This window comes from Scomber scombrus, chromosome 20, assembly GCF_963691925.1.
Source record: "Scomber scombrus chromosome 20, fScoSco1.1, whole genome shotgun sequence".
Taxonomy (NCBI): domain Eukaryota; kingdom Metazoa; phylum Chordata; class Actinopteri; order Scombriformes; family Scombridae; genus Scomber; species Scomber scombrus.
The window spans coordinates 16455709-16474285 of record NC_084989.1 but is presented as its reverse complement, the minus strand read 5'-3'; the positions used below and the strand labels follow the sequence as shown (position 1 = coordinate 16474285).

Sequence of the window (18577 nt, the reverse complement as noted above, 5' to 3'; positions counted from 1 at the left end):
AGTGTGACTCACGCCTATATAATAGAACAACACGCTTTACGCAAAGATGTGATTGGCTGTATGGAAAGAGGGGCTCCTGCTGTGTGAGCAGGAACTAGTGGTATTTAATTAATTTGTCTAATGAAACTAAATATATTACTTCCCTGAATTTTTTCTCAAAGGACAACACAGGAAGTTATTTGCAGCTCAGATATATATATATGATGTAGTAAACATTCATTTCATTTCAGTCGGACTTGTTGCTGATTTCATGTCATGTCTTGAATCTAGAGAGGATTAATCCCTGCAGTGAAGAACGTCTTTTTGGGCATTATTGCTACAAAATTAGCTTTCCCATGTAAACTTTGTCTGTTGCTCCCTTTATCCTAACAACCGCGCTCTAATTGGCTGTTTTAAACAAGTAAATGTAAAACAACTGCAGCAACACGTCGAGGCTGTTAAGTCTTCAGTTCCCTTTGATCTAAAACTGGGACAAAACACCTCGTTTCCCATAAACTCCCTTTAAATAATATAATAATAATCTTCCCTTCTATTCTTTCATATTCACACAGTGGACTTTGCTTGGTAAGAAAGATGCTTTGGGGACGGAATTTCACAGGTGTACTGCAAGTAATCAAGTAAGATAAGTTGAAAAGCTTGCTGACTGATAGGATGAAAGATGATGATTAGTGTGCATGTTGAAATGTTGCTTTAAATGAACTACTGTATTGAAACCATTGCACTTTCCTTTTGCTTGAATTTGTGGTGTTTTTTTATTCTTTGCCATGAAATAGTTCAGAGGTCAGAAAGATCACGAGAAATTAAAAAAGATTCAGAAAAGATAAATCTGTGTGATTTTTCTGAGACACTTCGGACACTGAAAACACATCTAGTTGTTTTTTTTGTGTTTTTTGTTTTTTTAAAAAGATGTTTTCAGTGGTTCTGCTTTTAGTTTTTCAAGTCTTAATAAAAGCTTTTCTTCTTTGATCGTCTGTGGATAAAATCTGTTTGTAGTCGGCGTTTGATTCACATTCGAACTACAGAAAATGTCCCTGTCACACATGAACAGACGGATGAACACACTCACAGACAGAGACACACACACACACACACACTGCAGACACACACACATACACACAGGGTGCGGGTGGAGAGAGCTGCATATAGGGGCTACTATACCTCATTGTGTTTTAGGTACCTCTCCATATAGATTATTATGTCTATGTACAATATTTATATTTTTACAATAATCTGGCTGCCCCTGTTCTAATTGAAATAATACCACAAATCTGGGATTTTTTTTCTTTTTTTTTTGAATCGACCAGTAAAACATGATGACAGATCTTTATTAGTCTTTATTATTTTTCTCTCTCTACTTTTACCTCCTAAAACGACACGCGGTGTGACGACTAGAGCTTCTGCCCTGTACACAGTGTTCCCCTAAGGCTTTCTACAGTGACAAGCTCCTGGTAACGGTCACGAGATTAAATGGGGGTGTGAAAATGGTCATACCACCACTGAGCAATCAATCAATCAATTAATCAGCCAATCAATCAATCAATCAATCAATCAATCAATCAATCAATCAATCAACCAACCAACCAGCACAACACGACTTTAAAGAAAACGGACGACTTAAGACCACACCATATGCAGGTTCAAAAATACAGTACATCTTGATTTGGGGAAATAAATGAACAACAACGGCGATATGCATGGCATACAAATGCATGCTCGCTCTCTCTCGCTCATTCCTAAACACACACACAAACACACACACGCACACTCAGGCTACATGTTGTAGGCCACGTAGATGGGGTCTAGCTGGTCTTGTAAGAAACCGTCGCGGAGGTGCATGCGCTGTTTCTCGCCACGAGAATTGATGGGGATGACGCCTATGTCCGTCACCACGACGACGCCCACGATCAGGTAGTGCTCCTCCAGCACCGCCTTGGTCACCATGGGAACCAGGTCCAGGGCTTCCTGCTCAGAGCCCTCCAGCTCCACCACCACCACCAGCAGGTTGGTCCAGGGGAAGACCGCGCTGAGGAGGACAGAGATTAAATTTAGAATCAGATTTATTGACTGGATCTGTTTTCAAAGCTGCAGTATTTGCCTTTTTTGGCCACCAGAGAGCAGAAACACTTCACAGCAAGCTGAAGAACTCTCATCTAACATTTGTAACAGTGATAAAGATACACTACAGATGATGTCAGAAATCCAGTTAGAGATAAAAGCTTAAATGCTGTTTTTGTGGGTAAAACTGGACCAAGACATTTTCTCTTGGTTTGAAAATTTAGTCTTTGCTTGAGTTTGATCTACGGCAGGTGGGCAAAAAATCTGTATGCCCTCAACTGGTAGAAGTTAGGTTTGTGCCAAATAAGGATGTATACAATGAGACCATAGAAATCTGTCACATCAGACGTTGCTGAGAAAGTCTCTACCCTTTTAAAATCTCTAATTATTTATACATTTGTTGGATTTGTGCATCAATGTGATTTGATTTCTTAGATTACATTCGCTTCTATAAATGATTTCCCAATTCCCAGAATATATCCTGATATATTAATATCACAATATACAGTTACTGGAGGTAAAACTAAGGAAGCCCACCCCACTTTGGTTGATTTTCACAGAGAAAGTTAAAGACAAAGGAGACGAAAAAAGACCACAAAGAACACACTGACAAGAATAAAACAGAGGAAAGGAAAGAAAAGATTTTCACAGAATGGGGACAAGCTGAAAGCAGCAGTTGTTTCATTACTCTTTAAACATTTCTGAAACACAACCAGAGTCTGGAAGCTTCAAGAAAAATAAAGGAGTGATAAACATCCATTTTCAGTTCCCTTCAAGTCTGTCTGTCTGTTTGAAAACTGGCGAGAGATCAAACTGTGACCCACCACTCCATGATGCTCTTGTGTGCACGGATGACGGAGGTCTCGATGTCGATGGGGTGGTACCTCATCCCTCGCAGCTCCATGGCCTCCTCCAGCGCTCCGACCACAAACAGAGCATCATGTCTCTCTGTTCACACAAAAAAGAGAGCGAGGACATGTTGGTGCTGATGTAGAGAATGGAGAGAATCAACTGAGAAAATGGAAAAGGGAGAACAAATGACCTCCGTTGGCGTCGGTGAGCTCGGTGCGGCGCAGAAAGCCCAAATAGCCCGTCCTCGCCCAGACTGTCTGAGTGTCTCCAAAACTGAGCCTGGAGTTGAAGTGGTCGGACTGGAGAACCTCCTCTCCGTAACCGCTGTAGTAACCGCTGCCGTTATGAGCGCTGTGCACCCAGATCTGCAAGAGGAGCACAACAGTCAGAGTCCAAAAAAATCTATTGAAAAACAATCGTATCTAAGAATCTAATCTAAAAGAAAAGGAGATGAAAAAAGAGCACAAAGAACACACTGACAAGAATAAAAAAGAGAAAAGGAAAGAAAAAAAGAAAATCAAACAATCAAAATAAATAATATAGTTATAAAAGAACTGACACGATTTATGACAAACAAGGGAAAAAAGGGGAAAATAAGAGACAAAAAATAAAAGGAAGAAACAAAGGAAATAAAGCTAGTAAAAGAAAAAGAGAAAGAAAAACAAATGGGAGAAGAAAAAGGACAAAAGGAAAAGGAAAAAAAGGACAGAAGGGGAAGTGACAAGTTTCACAGAAGCTAAGAAATGAAAAGAAGAAAGACTAGAAGAGACAGGAAGAACAAAAAGGAAAGAAATAAAAGAAAAGAGAAAATATAAACAGATAAATAGTTTATTTCTGGCGACCTCTCCAAGGTGAGAGTCTCCCAGCGGTCCTTTGGTCTCTGGGTTTGCGATGATGATGCGAACTCCTGGCAGTATCTGAAAAAAACCCAATAAACAATTAAGAATAAAATAAATAAAAATACAGTTGCCATGGTTACAGCTTTTTTTATGAGTCTTTGATTGTGTTCTAAATGCGTCTATGAAATTAGACACAGATGTTTAAAATGTAGTAATACTTTAAATTTCAGGTGTCAGTGCTTCATCTCCACTAAACTGATCTGACATTAAAAACGACAGATTAGTTGTTTTTTTCTCTTTCTTTCTTAATGTTGTAACAGATACAGAAACACAGTTTATTAGATTTCAGCCCTCGGAGATTTTTCCACAAACACAACAAACATAAACTGTGAACACTCTGTTCAAGCTGCATTAAAGGACAGGAAGCATCGACTGGTAAACAACCTATTTATTTCTTTTTTTCCCTCCTCCCACACACAGTGAGTCAAAATAACCGCCAGGCTGATCGATGACCAGCGCTGAAACATGACGTCCTCTCTTTGTGTGAGTGTGGGGGAAGAAAAGACACGAACGTCTCATCAAACTCCAAGAAAAGATCTGTCAGTTTACCTTCCACAAAGATTCACTTTCCTCCACCATCACGACTGTTTTTACATCATAAAACCAGCATGAACACGATCCATAAAACTGCAGGTATCTCAGTGAACTGAATCTGTTAAACATGAGTAGATTTATCGCCAACTGTTTGGATAATCGATTAACTATTTTTAGAAAAAAGCTGAATGCTTCTCTGGTTTTAGCTTCTTAAATTTGAGTATTTGGTGGTTTCTTTAGTCCACTGTGACAGTAGACTTTGGGTTGCAGACTGTTGATCAGGACAGAAAAAGACATCTTGGGCTTTGTGAAACAATAATCAACATTTGTTACCCACAATATCTGCAGCAAATTCATCCACATTTCATTATTTTTAGTGTTGTTTAGTCACATTCAAGAACTCTAGGGTATCTTTCTTAAAAATCAAACTTTATTTGTGAATTTCTAATAATATTTTTGGGTTGCCAGTTTAAAAACCCCAAATTTGGCTGATGTTTATCCATATTTAGCACACTGTAATTTAATTGTAAGAAAATACATGTGTTTATTAATGCATTTACTCTATAACTAGAGGCTGCTGTATAAACAGATAATGAATGACAGTGTATTCCATTCGATCTGGGTAAATATGTCTCCATTTGTGTAATTTGATATTTACATTATAATTTTGTGCTTGTAAAACACTTTGTAATCTCTATTTTGATTAGTGATTTGTCTTTCAGGTCTTTTTTATATGAAATTGATTGGGACTTAATGGCATTTACAATTGTTTAGAACTTTTTAATGTTTCACAGCTTTGCAGTTATATATACTAATAACTATAAAGCATAAGCTAATTATTTATTTACTGTAATTAAAGCAATTAGTTACAACCATTTAAAGATGATGCCTAACTCTAATCTGCCTGTCTAAACTAAAATGTTATAGTATTAAATAGTACTGTATAAGAGTAAAAAACCGAACAAAGAAAGGTTACTGATGATGTTAAGGTGATCCTCCTCCTGGTATTCATCATACATTTAAAACCATATCTTAGACAACATATTTGACCAGCTGGTTTATAATTAATCAGTCATGAATAAGGTTGGATTGTTTAAAACAGCACTGATTCTGTGTTTTATGCCAGCAAACCTGACCTACCTGTACTTGCACAAAGTTATGGGACCAATTATAAACAAAGTTCATGTTCTGGTTCCTCTGGGCTGACTGTTGTATATTTAGACGTTATGCAGCGCTGCCAGTTGCTAAGAGATCTGTAATGAAACTGAAGTAAGTGCTGCTCGGGGATCAGATGAGTATAATGTCATGTTCTCCTGCACTAAAAACAGCACACTGGTGTGGCTGCAGGAAAACTCAGTTTTGCCTCTATTACTGTAAATCTGCTGCAAACAAGTAGTTTTTAAAGTTTATCCATCAGCTGAAAGTCAAAGAAGGTATAAGAGTGAGAGGGGGATGAGATGATACAAGATGCAGTTTTAACTTTGAAGCATTTTTTTTCTCTGGGTTTGGTCAAAAGTATTTGTTACCTTTGTCTTGATGCCTGGATTTTAATTTTTAAGCCATTCTTTAGGATTGAAGTTTGTCTTTCGGATCAGTTTAGCTCAGCTTAGTTCAGTTTTTAGGTCTTCAGCTGAATTCAAAATTGTTATCTTAGAAGAAGATGCACATTTCCTGGTCTACATTTATATTCTTAAAATCTACTGGATTATTTCCGGTTAAAAACGACTTATTCATCTCATACTGGCTCTTTATGCAGCCCCTCAGTTCAGCCTCTGTCTGAAACAGGCTGTTTTAGCTCCTGTCTCTTTAAGCCCCCCCTCCTGATAAATCTACTCTATTCTGATTGGTCAGCTTCAGGAAGCTTCCTCTGTTTCCAGAGGCTACGGAAACAAACTATAGTAGAAGCCTTTCACTACTTTTTACTCATTCCTTACTTGAAATACAAACATATTAATACATTTGTACATGTTTAAGCCCCGTTCAGATCTGAAATATGCAATTGGAACAAACTTAGTAGCACTGGATGGCGGTTTGTGGGCAGGAAGAAGCAGAGGTAATTTTACATTCAGAGGGTCAGAGCAGGAAGCTGAAGCCACTGAAGACTTTAGACTTGAAGGCGACATGTTTAAACACGTTTACCTCAAGTTTTAAACTCTGATCCACGTTTAAATTTATGACAATATAAAAACACAAAAAGCACAACATGTCCCCTTTAATAAGAACAAGAAAGAGTACAAGTTGTCTGTTCATGGTACATTATGTGTCTTTGACAACTGGGACACCAGACATGTTGCATTAAATGTGCTCTATAAATAAACTGACTTGACTATTGTCTGCTAATTGTGGGCGAGACATACACTGTAGGCTATGATATTTTCTTCCTATGCCATCTGCCAGCCTGTGATGACGACGTCCTGTTATCTCTGGACAACAAAGTCATTTTCTTGTGATAAAGGATTAATTATTTTATTATCTCAAGTATCTGACCCTTTGTTTTCTTCAGAAAATGACGAGTTATTACTAGAAAAACTACAAAATACATAACTTGTGATCTCAAGATAACAGAAAAGCAATTATCTATTGTACTGTAACTTATCATTTTATCACTCTGAAAAAGTCTTTGATGCAATCAAACATTAATTAAAATGGAATGCGCTCCCAGACCAGTAATTCCCCTCCTAAATTCTCCTCATGTAAAACCAGATCTGACGAGGTGAAAAGAAATCTAAATTCTGAACCTGACAAAAGTTTTTAGGCCAACAAGATGTTTTTTTTAACCAATAAACGAGGCAACACTCCAATAAATGTGATGTGATGTTCTCCACACCCACATATCCGCAGACAGAGACACACACGGGGAGGGAGGGAGGGAGGGAGGGAGGGAAGGAGGATGTTTCAGGGCTCGTCACGGACTCAAACCAGCTGTCTGTTTTGACTCACTGACTGTGGGAGGACATTCAGTCCCCAGCAGAAATAATCCTTGATAAATAATCTTTTGTCCTTCAATTTGTGGCCGTTTTAGTGCTTCTTGTGTATTTCTGTAAAGTGTTTTCATTGTGATCTGGTTTGTGTCATTGGTTTTCTTACAGGGGATTCATTTAAAATGTTCCTCAATAGAAAAATGAAAGTTTAAAATTCAATATTAGTACAATTTAATTTGTTATATTTCAATAACAACTTCCACTGTCTGATATTAGTTCCTCAGTTTATACATAAATCTTGTACAAACCTCTTCAATGAGCATCCCAGGGGCAAAACAATTTAATTAAATAGACATCTGTGGTTTTTCATTGTATCCGTTTTGAGGTTTTAACATGATAGTAAGTGGGCAGTTTAGTTTGTTTTAAGTTTATTTTTATTTTGTGGTCTTTTGATCCACCCTGCAACCCGAAATGTGATAATTAAGTCAACTAAATGTAACACAGTACTGTATGTGGACACCAAAAAGCTTCCGTACATCTAAATCTAAATCTAACTCACCTTTCCAGATTCCATTAAAGGCAGACTGTGAGGAGAGCCTCTCTCCACTAACCGGACCCTGAAACACACAAATGTGGAAAAGTCAAAATTGATCATAAGACCATAATGTCGTAGGGACAGGTGTGTAGGGTCAAAAAAAGAAAGCTGACATGACTTATGGTTGATGTCGTACCTGTCATGGCGCAGCGCCCTCATGTCCACGTACACAGTTGTGGGGTCCGGTCCTGAAGTGCCCTGCAGCCAATCACAACGCAGACAATAAGCATGTGATCAGAGACTCAATGTTACTGGGGAGCCACAGTGACTGTAAAGCCGGCCAGGACAGACAGAAGACAAGAACTACCACTTACATTTTTGTTTTGGAGTGTTTTTTGTCTCTTGTTAACGTGGTGAAACTTTAACAGATGGATTTATGTCATTTGCAGTGTTGAGGTACTTGTACAGATACCAAGCTTAAAACGATCCCTTTCTCTGATTCTTTAGATTGAGGAAAACATAAAAGTCTGAGTGCAGAAGCTGCTGCTGTGTTTTGTCTGTACCTGCAGGCAGATAGCCAGGTTAACTCTGCAGCCGAAGGCCGTGCTGACGGATCGTGGGTGAAGGCCGAGGTCTTTGAAGAGTTTGGAGAAGGAGTGTGTGAGTGACATCCTGGGCCTCTCCTCTGCCACCACCACACAAGCCCGAACTCGGGACAGATCCAGACCCCGAGCCTGGGCGGGAGAACAAACAGGTCTCAGAGAGGGTCTCAGGAAAAAAAGGACTGAGGAACTTTATTTATGAATGCGTCTGAGGGTTTTTATCATAAAACTGATCAGTCTGTTAATATTCCCGACATCTGTTTAAATATCCATATAATAGGCTACATTTAAACTGCAATAAAACACAGAAACAAAAACCCTACGATCCAACAAATGTATTTTAGTCAGCAGAATTTACTCTTCACAAACTTTGTAAAATAAATAGCTTTGCTGTGGTAATTTAATGCAGACTGCAGCTGCAGCTCTGCCACCACCTCCACCTGCCGCAGTCTCCCGAGCCCACCTCTCACTGGGCCGGGGAAAAGTTAAACTGGCTGCATCATGCGTCTGCAGATTCATCCACACAGGAACCAAAAGTACAAAAATATACTGTGGGATAATTTTCGAGCCCTGTAAGTTAAAACATTCCTCCTGCTGTATGTTAAATGTTTTCCTAAATGTCTTCAGCCACCATCGTCGGTTCTGAATGTTGACATGTTTCTTCCATCCTCACTGGGGTCGGGGGGATACTTAACCCTCCTACTGATTAATTACATGCTATTTAACTGTGGAACTCTGTGGTTAATCTGTTTGTTTCAGTGTACCAATGCTGCATGTAACGTTACCTGAGAGAAGACAGTTAGGACTTTTCAGAGTCATGTTAACTGCAGTGGAGCCAAAAGTCTTTACAGTGGAGGCAAAGCAAAACTTTAACATTATTTTATCAAGCTATCTTGTTAAAGAGCTGAGTAAAAAAACTAAACAAAACTATAACAGTGAATTTAATATCCAAACAAGGTTATCTGCATCTATTAAAATCTGTAGAAGAGACAATGTGGGCTTTAATCATTGTACTTTTCTAAATGTACTACAGAACCTTTTAAAGGAGCAAAATGACACAGGTGTGTGTTTACTGAAAAATCAGCCAGTTAGTAAAGAAAATGTCTACTTTTCACTCAGCGTGCGACCTTCAGTCTCCATGGAGACTTGCAGAAAGATAATCACTAAAATTAACTCTGCAGCTTCCATCAGTGACCAATCAGAGACATCTGTGGCTTTAACTTCAGCACTCAGATGTGGCCTCAGGCTGAGCAAACAGGCAGAGGCGGTGTGAGTTTATTACCGCTGAGGACAGACAAATGAAGTCGGTTAAAGTCTGAGACGAGTTGACTCCAGAGTTGCGGATTTTCTCACAGTTCATATTTAGCTGTAAGACAAACTGGGTTCTACTGAGTGCACCTGTGCAGATGCAGATTAAGAAAAAGTGGTCATGATGAAGCTGTTAAATAGCAGCTGGTAGGTTTGTCAGCTCTTGGCAGCTAAACAGATTTCAGAAGTAACACTGAAATCTGTCAGTCAAACAGCGACGGTGCTTCCAGACTGCCGGCAGCAGCTCCATTGATTTGAACGTTAACACGACTGCTCTCTTGAACTTCACTCTTTGCTGCTGCAGTCAGACTCATGATGATTTAACTTTTGTTCTGCTGCCATGGCAACCACAGGAACTACCATGAAAAACATATTACTGGTATGTGAGTTTCCCTAATGATGAACGTCTTCAGCTAAACCAGCTACAAAGTCCAATAACCTAACAGGAAACTGTGATCTAATATTGGAAATATCGATACTAGCAACAAGAAGTGTTTGTTTTCAGTCTGAATAAAAGTTATTCTAGCAGCAGAGATGCTTGTGACCAATCAGCAGCTTTTACTGCATCATACGCCACTTTCAGTAAATGGAACTGTACACTTCTGAGATCCTAAAAAGGTTCTCACAGTAAAAAAGATCCTATATACTGTACATGAAACCAATGTCATACATTTATTTGTATTGTAGGTTTTTTCAGTGTCTTGCTGACCTTGAGCGCCTCTGTCTGCAGGCCGAGTCCTTTGGTGCAGAGCTCCATGACGCTGTAGGAGCAGAAGGTGTCTCGCACCCTGAGCTGGCTGACGGCCAGCAGCCACAGGGCCGGGTTGGACTCCAGCTCCACAGGAGGGATCAGGATGGACTGGTGGCCTGAATACACACTGCAGACAACACACACGCGCACACACACACACACTTAATTCACAGACCCCTTAAATAGTTGCACGCAATAAAATGAATCTGAGCTGTTACATAAACAGTCTCGTTGAGATCGAAATGTATTTTCCAGAGAGACCCGGGAGCCAAAAGCACTTAATAACAATCAGGTGCAAATGTGAGTTATTGTTGCTTTAAAGTCATTGAGATGTTCTCATACTGAAAGTGATTTGCAGTCTGTTTTATTCATAAGACATTCAGCAGCAGAAATCTGGTCTTGCCAAGTTCAGAACTTATGAGCAGAGAATTTAAAATTAACCAGACCGAAAGATTTACAGACGGTCGAGACGAGAGGAGCATTTCAGACAGCTGTGAATCTCTCTTCCTGTTACTAAAGGAGGCCAGACGACTCTCTGACATAAATCTTAATGAGAGCATCCGAGACGTCTATGATGAAACAAGACTGTGGTGAACTGCAATGACACATTACTTGATATTTTGCTTCCCTCTCTTGCCAGTGATTATGAGGAACATATAAATGATATTAAATGGCCAAAACTAAATGAACAGCTGAGCACTGGAATCAGCCACCTCAGATTTATGGCCATTAGAGGTGCTTCATATGCACAGACATGGAGGAGACAGAGGCTGAAGCTTCCAGGAGTTATTCTTACTCTACATACATCTGATGGTTTAAATGAGAATTCACAGGGAAGTAATGCATGATTGCTTATGTCCTTATGCTACTGTTGTGAATTTCTTTGGTCCTATGGATGGTTGTGCCAGAAAAAAAGAAAGAAAAAAAGTGAAGCCAGGTCTAACATTATAATAAGTCAATAAATGTGTATGTAAGTGTCTAAAAAACATAATTTAAATGTTCTGCAATTCAGTCTTCAAAACTAGCAGCTGTTTTAACCTCAGACTGCACTGAATGTGCATTAACATTATCTTAAGATTGTTAACTATGCATTGCAGAGCACTCACCGCACTTAAAAGCACTCATTGGTATGTTTTGCACTCTAATTTTGTGATTTTAGTTTGCTATTAGTGTTCCTCTAATAACACTAACAGAAAACAATAGTTATACAAGTATTAAATGATGATTTTTTCTGCAGTAGCCACTCTTTTTTTATTTTTATAAATGTGGTTGCTACTAATAGTACAGTAAAATTATGTGTTTCTATGCTTGCACTGAGCTGGAGTAGCTCTCCAAATCTCATTATATAGCAATGTACAATGACAATAAAGGCTTTTAGAGCTTGACTCATACTAGGGGCTAAAAGTCAGGATATCTCAGCCTCTGTCGATTCCTTTTTAATGTGTCTCTCACATGGAAGTGCAGCACTACATTGCTGGTGCACACTTAAAAGAGTGAAATACATAATTAATAGTGTGTACGTCTGCAGGGACAAATTTGAGGGTTACACAAACCTGCAGAGACACCAGAGGACAAAGCCGAGGCCACAGTAGGGATCCAGACAGATGGCCACTTCTCTGGACGGGTACAACTCACACTGCAGCTTCACAGACCGACAGAAGGCTCCGACGGCATTATGAGACATCTGGAGAGATGGGAGGGAAGGAGAGAGAGACAACACACACACAAACACACAGACAAGAAACAGGATAGAAAGATGGATGGTTAATCTTTAAATTCACATGTAAAACTTTTTCATGACTAAAAAAAAGACGTGGACCTGCTCAGATTTATATTCCATACTTTAACAGATGTATCTGCTTTGATGTAAACTGGAGGAGGACACAGCCTTCACTGTGATGATTATTTCAAAAAGGAACATAAATAAAGCTCTGAAGTTTATTCTGTTAGCCAAATGTGCTTTTATTCTGCTCTTTTGTCATGTTTACTGTCTGCACTGCGTGTCATTTGTCACAGCTCTGACAGCTGAAATTTTCCTGTGGAATGAGTGATGAATAAATAAAATAAGAAGGTGGTCCACAGGCTGTAAGCGGTCGGGTGACGAGGATTAACGCTGAGCTGACCTGAACTCCAGCCAGCATGCCGGTCGTCGACACACTGAAGTCCAGATAGGCCAGGCCGTCAGGGTTGGTGGGCTTATACAGAGCGGGAGGCTTCTTCTTTGGCAGGTCATCTGCAGCACAAAAACATGCACACACGCACACACACATATTTTGTTTTATTACACTCAGGAGGGCAGACAGTTGAGTTGCATTCAGTTCAGAGACACTAACCTCAAGCTGAACCCACAATGCAGCTTGAGCAGTAATGTAGGAATAGCAGGCTGATACTTTACTTTAAAGTAGCTCCTTTAAAAAGTACCAAATCTTAATTTTTTGCAAACATCATTTGCAGTTTATTTTTTATTTGCATAAAATTGGAATGACAAAATTTTAGGTGCACAAAAAAAGTGAAGCCAAGTTAACTGAATGTTGCCTTTAATTTACTGCCAGTGTTTCCTAAACATTAATCTATATGTGACAGCCCACCACATTATCAACACTGACTGCCACATATTTATTTTTTATTTATTTTTATTATTTAAAATGGATCAAATCTGAGTTCCTTGTAGCCCCTCCTTGTCTTCTTCCCTCCTTCTTTCCATGCACTCTGAATCAAGACATGATTATGTGCAGGAGGAAGGATTGTTGTTGGCTTTTCCCTGCAGAGAAGACAGCTGGCCGAACTCCTGAACAGAATTCATCCGGAGTTCATTAATGGTTAGCATCATGAACACCTCTGCACAAATTTGTCCAAAACTGATGCATTCAAGTTAGTAGTCAGATTACTGATCACTTTTAGAAGATTACAGTCAAATAAACATACACACAGTCACATTACAGGGACTCCTAATATCTGGATCCCTAAAAGATCATCTATTTTAGGGTTGAAGTGCAACACACACCCAACACTTTTTTAAGAGTTTATCCGCCTGCAATGACGCATTTGTGGGTTTATGTAAAACATTGCAGGTGTTTTCATGTGCATCATATGCTGCTAGTGTGTGTTGTCCTGTTTTGTTTTTGTGTGAGTGTGCAGGGCCTTTCAGTTTGTGTGTTTGTTTGTAAGAGACATGATGCTGTACCAGTGTCGAGGACAGGGGGCCAGTTCCTAATGTCCACCGTGGCCGTGGCCTCCTTGGAGCGCAGCAGCTTGCAGATGACCGCCGTGGTCATCACGCAGGCTGAGTGACTGACCTGGAGAGAGAGAGAGAGAGGGAGTATCTTTAGGTTGCCTTTAATGTGACTTGTGACGAACAAGACATATCAACATAAAAAAAGAAAACAATAATACTAGAGAGTGAAGAAAAAAAAAACAGATCATTTTCTTTGTCCTAAATGCTTTTAGAACATAATGTTTAGTTCATGCAAGAATTTGTAAAAATGGGTTTAAAGTTGCAATAAATGACATTCACTTCGCCCACCAGTATCAGCAAACAACTTTCTGCTTCGTAAAGATACAATGAAGTAATGTTGACCTGAGCAGATAATGAAGTCACACTCCCTCTGGTCTGAATCTTGGTTTGTATTTCAGGGTTTTCCAAACATTCATTTATTTGTGCCCACCAAAAATTCATTTTCTATTTTTGGAGCTGTGCATCCCGCTCTCTCTCTGATTTACTCCTAAAAACACGACTAATGCTCCCCCCGCTGCTAACAAACAGCCTTCTGTGAGCTTTCACCCTGCAGTCACATTATGCCTTTTACAAGCTTCAAAATCAATGGGAAAAATGCAATGGACTCAAGGACAAAAAAAAACAAACATGCCTTTTACATCTGATAGGCGCAGTCTTGCTATATCCACTTAAAAACTCAAGATCGATTGTGCGTCTAAATTGCTTTGTAAAGTGCCGACCGTACGCTACAAAAATAAGGGACTCCATGCTGTATTCAGGTGCACCTTGTAAACTCAAAAAGACATACAGTACATAAATGGCAATTACTTACTAATTATGGCATTTATTTCTACAAAGGGGGGGGGGGGGGGGGCTCATAAGTCAGAAGTTTTTTTGATCAGGCTCTGACCTCCACAATCATCTTGACAGTGGGCAGGGTGGTAGAGATGTTCTGAGGGTGAGGCGGTCGCACCGTGATAGGAACACAGCCGGCATACAGGGCGCCATAGAAGGCTGCGATCAGGTCTATACCTGCAGGACCAAAGTCAGATAGAGACGTGTGAGTGTTTGGAGAATTTAGAGAGAGTTTTTTTTCAAGTGCTCAAAATCTTTAAATGTTGCTCAGATGTGAGGTGTACATCAGCTCTGACCTGGCGGGTAGACCAGAGCGACGTGGTCTCCTTCCTGCAGTCCTCCTCGCTCCATCAGCAGAGCCGCCACTCGTTCTGCCCTCTTATGAAGCTGCAGGCAGGTGAGAGAGCTGGACACCGCCCCCTGCAGGAGGGGAGGGAGGAGAGACAGATGTTCAATTCAGAGGAGTTAACACATTAACATAGTGAACCCTGATGTCTTTTCACATTTTCACAGAACTTAAACATTCTCTGAATTCATAAAAGTTATTCTGTCTTCTGTTTCTATGGCTTCATCTGTTCATATGAATATAAATTGTAAGTCTTATAACTGTGTTCAGAGGTGTGTTGTTACCCGGGAGCTGAGTAGAGTGTAGAGGACATGGTCCGGTGTGGTCTGAGCTCTCCACTGCAAAACCTCCGACAGGAATAGGAACTATAAAAACACAGAGGTAACCAAACACATTTTATCACCCTGAAGTGTGTTTTCTTTGCCACAGATCCTGCATTCACACAGACTTTCTTTCTGCAATCTGAGTCTATGTGTTCAAATAAACACAGATCTTACAGTTCCACACATTTCATCTTTCAGGACTGAGGGTGAAATTTCAAATATTGTAAACTCAGTTAATATAACTCTATTGGCTTTAAATTTGTGAAACAGGCATAACCAAAAGTACATAAGATGACTCGTTTTGATCTAAATTCACTGTGAACAACAGAAGAGCTGCACCAAGCAGTTTCACAGAGGCCATAAAATTGTGCTTTTTAACCACAAATTCCACTAACATCAGCATATTAGGTAGAACTGCAAACCAGACATAAGTAGTAAAATTCTCCATCATATTAAGTCCATGTTGGTATGTGCTTACTCACATGTAGCTGCTGATAGTGCATGATTATTATTTTTTAACTGCAGCAGCTGAAGCTCGGCCTTCTGTCCGGCACATTAAAGTGGCTTTAATCAATATCACAGACTGAGAAACAACCTGCCGATACTTGTCTGAACAAAGCATTTATAACTAATGAAACCTTTTCTTCATCAAGCAGTCGAAACAGTGATTGGCCTGTTTAAAAACTTTATTGGCTGTTTAGGATGGTAAATCAATTGGAGCTCCTGATAACGTAAAGACTGTTAGCTGTACTGTTTCTCCAAAATGTCAAGTTTTCAATCAACTAAACAAAACAGTCTTGACCTTCACTTCACTTATCTGCAATCTGAATTCACTTAAGATTTCAAGCTTCATATAACCAGACAGCAAAAATGACTCTCGCTGCAAAAAGGAGGGTACTACTCCTGCACCAACAGATCTTTTTAATTGATCAAAACACGCTCATATATTCATCACAAAAAAGAAGACAGGGAGAGCTTCTTTGTAGATGTCTGTGCTTTTAACATTTACTTCTGTGTGATTGTTTGACACTGAGGAGAGCCGGTATGCAGCTGATACATGTCAGCTTTTGTGTTTAGTCATGTAGCCACAATTATAAAGACTTTTTTAGTTAAGATTGACAATCAAGATACAGACAAGACATGCAGGAGAAAGAGAGAGAGAGATAGAGGTGAAATTGAACAAAAGTTCCCAGCTAAATCAAAGCTGGGCTGCTGCAGTTACGTGATGTGAATCTAAAGCAGTCAGCTACAGGATATCACAAAGGTTTTAAACTTCATGCTTCAATAAAGCAGCGAGCCTTGACTTTTCATGTTGAAATATTTCCTCCTCCATTCTTACCCTGATTAACATTTGATTATCATTCAGAGTTCAGAGTTTATCCAGTATTTTATCTATCATTAAATCGCTGTTCCCCGCCTCTTATAAAGTGTATGTGTGTGTGTGTGTGTGTGTGTGTGTGTGTGTGCGTGTATGTGTGTCACCTGGTCGTTGTCATCAGTCTGTCCCAAATCCCTGCCGCTGGCCTGAGCGATCCTCTTCCCTGACACCAGATTCCCCACCATCACAGAGGCAGGACCGATCTCTGCAACACACACACACACACACACACACACACACACACACACACACACACACACACACACACACACACACAGGATCAGCACAGCAGTATACAACACTTAACCAATCGATCAATGAAATGCAGCACAAAACAAATCATGTATGAATCATTTAAAGTTAAATGAGAGGTAACTTTTAGCTCTAAAACACACTTGCCCTCAGTGCCAAACAGTGTCATTAATCATTTTTATTCTTCAAATAAATAATTCTTTCAAAACATGAAGACCTGCCAATGAAAAATCCTGAAAAAACAAACTTGAAGTCAGTGTTGTTACTGTTATTTAACTACTTTTTGTGGTAACTAGTGATGTAACTAATTACTTTTTCCAATTAAATAACACAGTTACAATTACTGAGATATAAATGGGCTTGTTACTCGTTACTTTTGTCTCACATTAAAATACTGGACAGACAAACACACACACAACACAAACATCATGTGACCTCACCGTGTCTGCATCATTGTAGCCAACTGGTACTAAAACATAAGTCTTGTCTCTGGAGTTAGAACGTTATATATTGTAATTAATCACTGTTACTGAACTCTTGCTGCAGTTCCAACTTTAATTTCCTGGTTTGCGTTGAGGATCTGCAGTAAAACGTGGAGTGGATCCTTGAGTAGTAGTTTGTGAAACTGAACTGAACTGACTTGGTTTGGTGGGGAAAACAAAACAGAGTCTTTATTGAGTGGATTGAACTCTGAGATTTTGGGAGGGATTGTTAATGGTACCGCAAAACTAATTACTTTTTATATATTTAGTAATTGATAAGTAATTCAATTACTTTTTGAAAGCAGTTACTAGTAACTGTAGCTAATTACTCTTTTCAGTAACTCGACCCTGCTCCTCTTTGAACCTGACACGCTGTAGACTCACCTGGCTGTTTCTGCCGTGGTTTGGGCAGGTTGGTGACGCAGGTGTGGGGGCACATGAGGACGTTGCAGGGGTGCAGCCCCCCTTCCAGGTACAGCTGCTTGATCTCTGATAGGTGGATGCCGCCCAGAGGAGTCTTAGGGAGGGTGTTGGCCGGGACCAGAGACAGGCAGAACACGCCCACCCCGTGGATACTGTCTATGGCCTGAGAAAGAAGACAGAGGACAAGCAGAGGACAGAGGGATTATCTGCTGATCAGAAGTTATTTTGGTGAGGGAGGGGAGCTGTGAACAGGTAGTTTGGGGTTCATTTTGTCAATAAAAGGGATTTCTACAAACTGCATATGATCAATAATTCAAAACTGCTCAGACAACTACTAGAACATACTTAAAAAAACTGTCTGATTTTGGACTGGTTTTGACTAAAAAGAGCAAATAAAGACACAAATATTGTTAAATAAGTTTATTTAATTCATTTTTCTTTCATTTGTCATTCATAAACTAGAAACAATCACAAGCAGTTTAATATTATAACAATGTTTGCTATTGAATATGTTTATCTTTGCCATTTCCAGTGTTGCTCTTTTGAGCCTGTCTACTTTTGGGTTGGTGAGTAATAAAAACAATAAATGCTGGATTGTTACTATGGAAACCCTGGTTGAGGAGCTTGTATTTACGTTTTGATTCATTGCTTTTGTGGTCTGTGATTTTATCTCATGAGACATGAAGATGGAATCTGTGTAAATCTAAAAAAAAATCAACAGATGGAGGACAGCAGAGAGAACAGCCCCTAACAAACCTTACATTTTGGCAAGCCTTACTGGAAATGATGCTCTCCCCCCACACTCTTCTGTAGCAAACAGAAGTGAAGAGACGCCTTAAAGACTTTG

General features: G+C 39.5%; 1 protein-coding gene across 1 annotated transcript in view; it reads right to left on the bottom strand.

Annotated features, from left to right (window-relative positions):
* Nucleotides 1-881: 881 nt before the first annotated feature.
* The window catches only part of LOC134001921 (disco-interacting protein 2 homolog C), a 60578-nt gene continuing 42882 nt past the window's right edge, over nucleotides 882-18577 (bottom strand). The window contains exons 22-38 of the mRNA XM_062441104.1: nucleotides 17692-17893; nucleotides 16678-16778; nucleotides 15791-15799; nucleotides 15157-15237; nucleotides 14823-14946; nucleotides 14582-14703; nucleotides 13642-13753; nucleotides 12581-12690; nucleotides 12011-12141; nucleotides 10416-10584; nucleotides 8361-8530; nucleotides 7993-8091; nucleotides 7821-7878; nucleotides 3750-3824; nucleotides 3098-3272; nucleotides 2880-3003; nucleotides 882-2023 (exon numbers count right to left, since the gene is read on the bottom strand). Of these exons, the coding sequence (XP_062297088.1) occupies nucleotides 1771-2023; nucleotides 2880-3003; nucleotides 3098-3272; nucleotides 3750-3824; nucleotides 7821-7878; nucleotides 7993-8091; nucleotides 8361-8530; nucleotides 10416-10584; nucleotides 12011-12141; nucleotides 12581-12690; nucleotides 13642-13753; nucleotides 14582-14703; nucleotides 14823-14946; nucleotides 15157-15237; nucleotides 15791-15799; nucleotides 16678-16778; nucleotides 17692-17893 (2115 nt within the window). The 3' untranslated portion in view covers nucleotides 882-1770. The remainder of the gene's footprint in view (nucleotides 2024-2879; nucleotides 3004-3097; nucleotides 3273-3749; nucleotides 3825-7820; nucleotides 7879-7992; nucleotides 8092-8360; nucleotides 8531-10415; nucleotides 10585-12010; nucleotides 12142-12580; nucleotides 12691-13641; nucleotides 13754-14581; nucleotides 14704-14822; nucleotides 14947-15156; nucleotides 15238-15790; nucleotides 15800-16677; nucleotides 16779-17691; nucleotides 17894-18577) is intronic.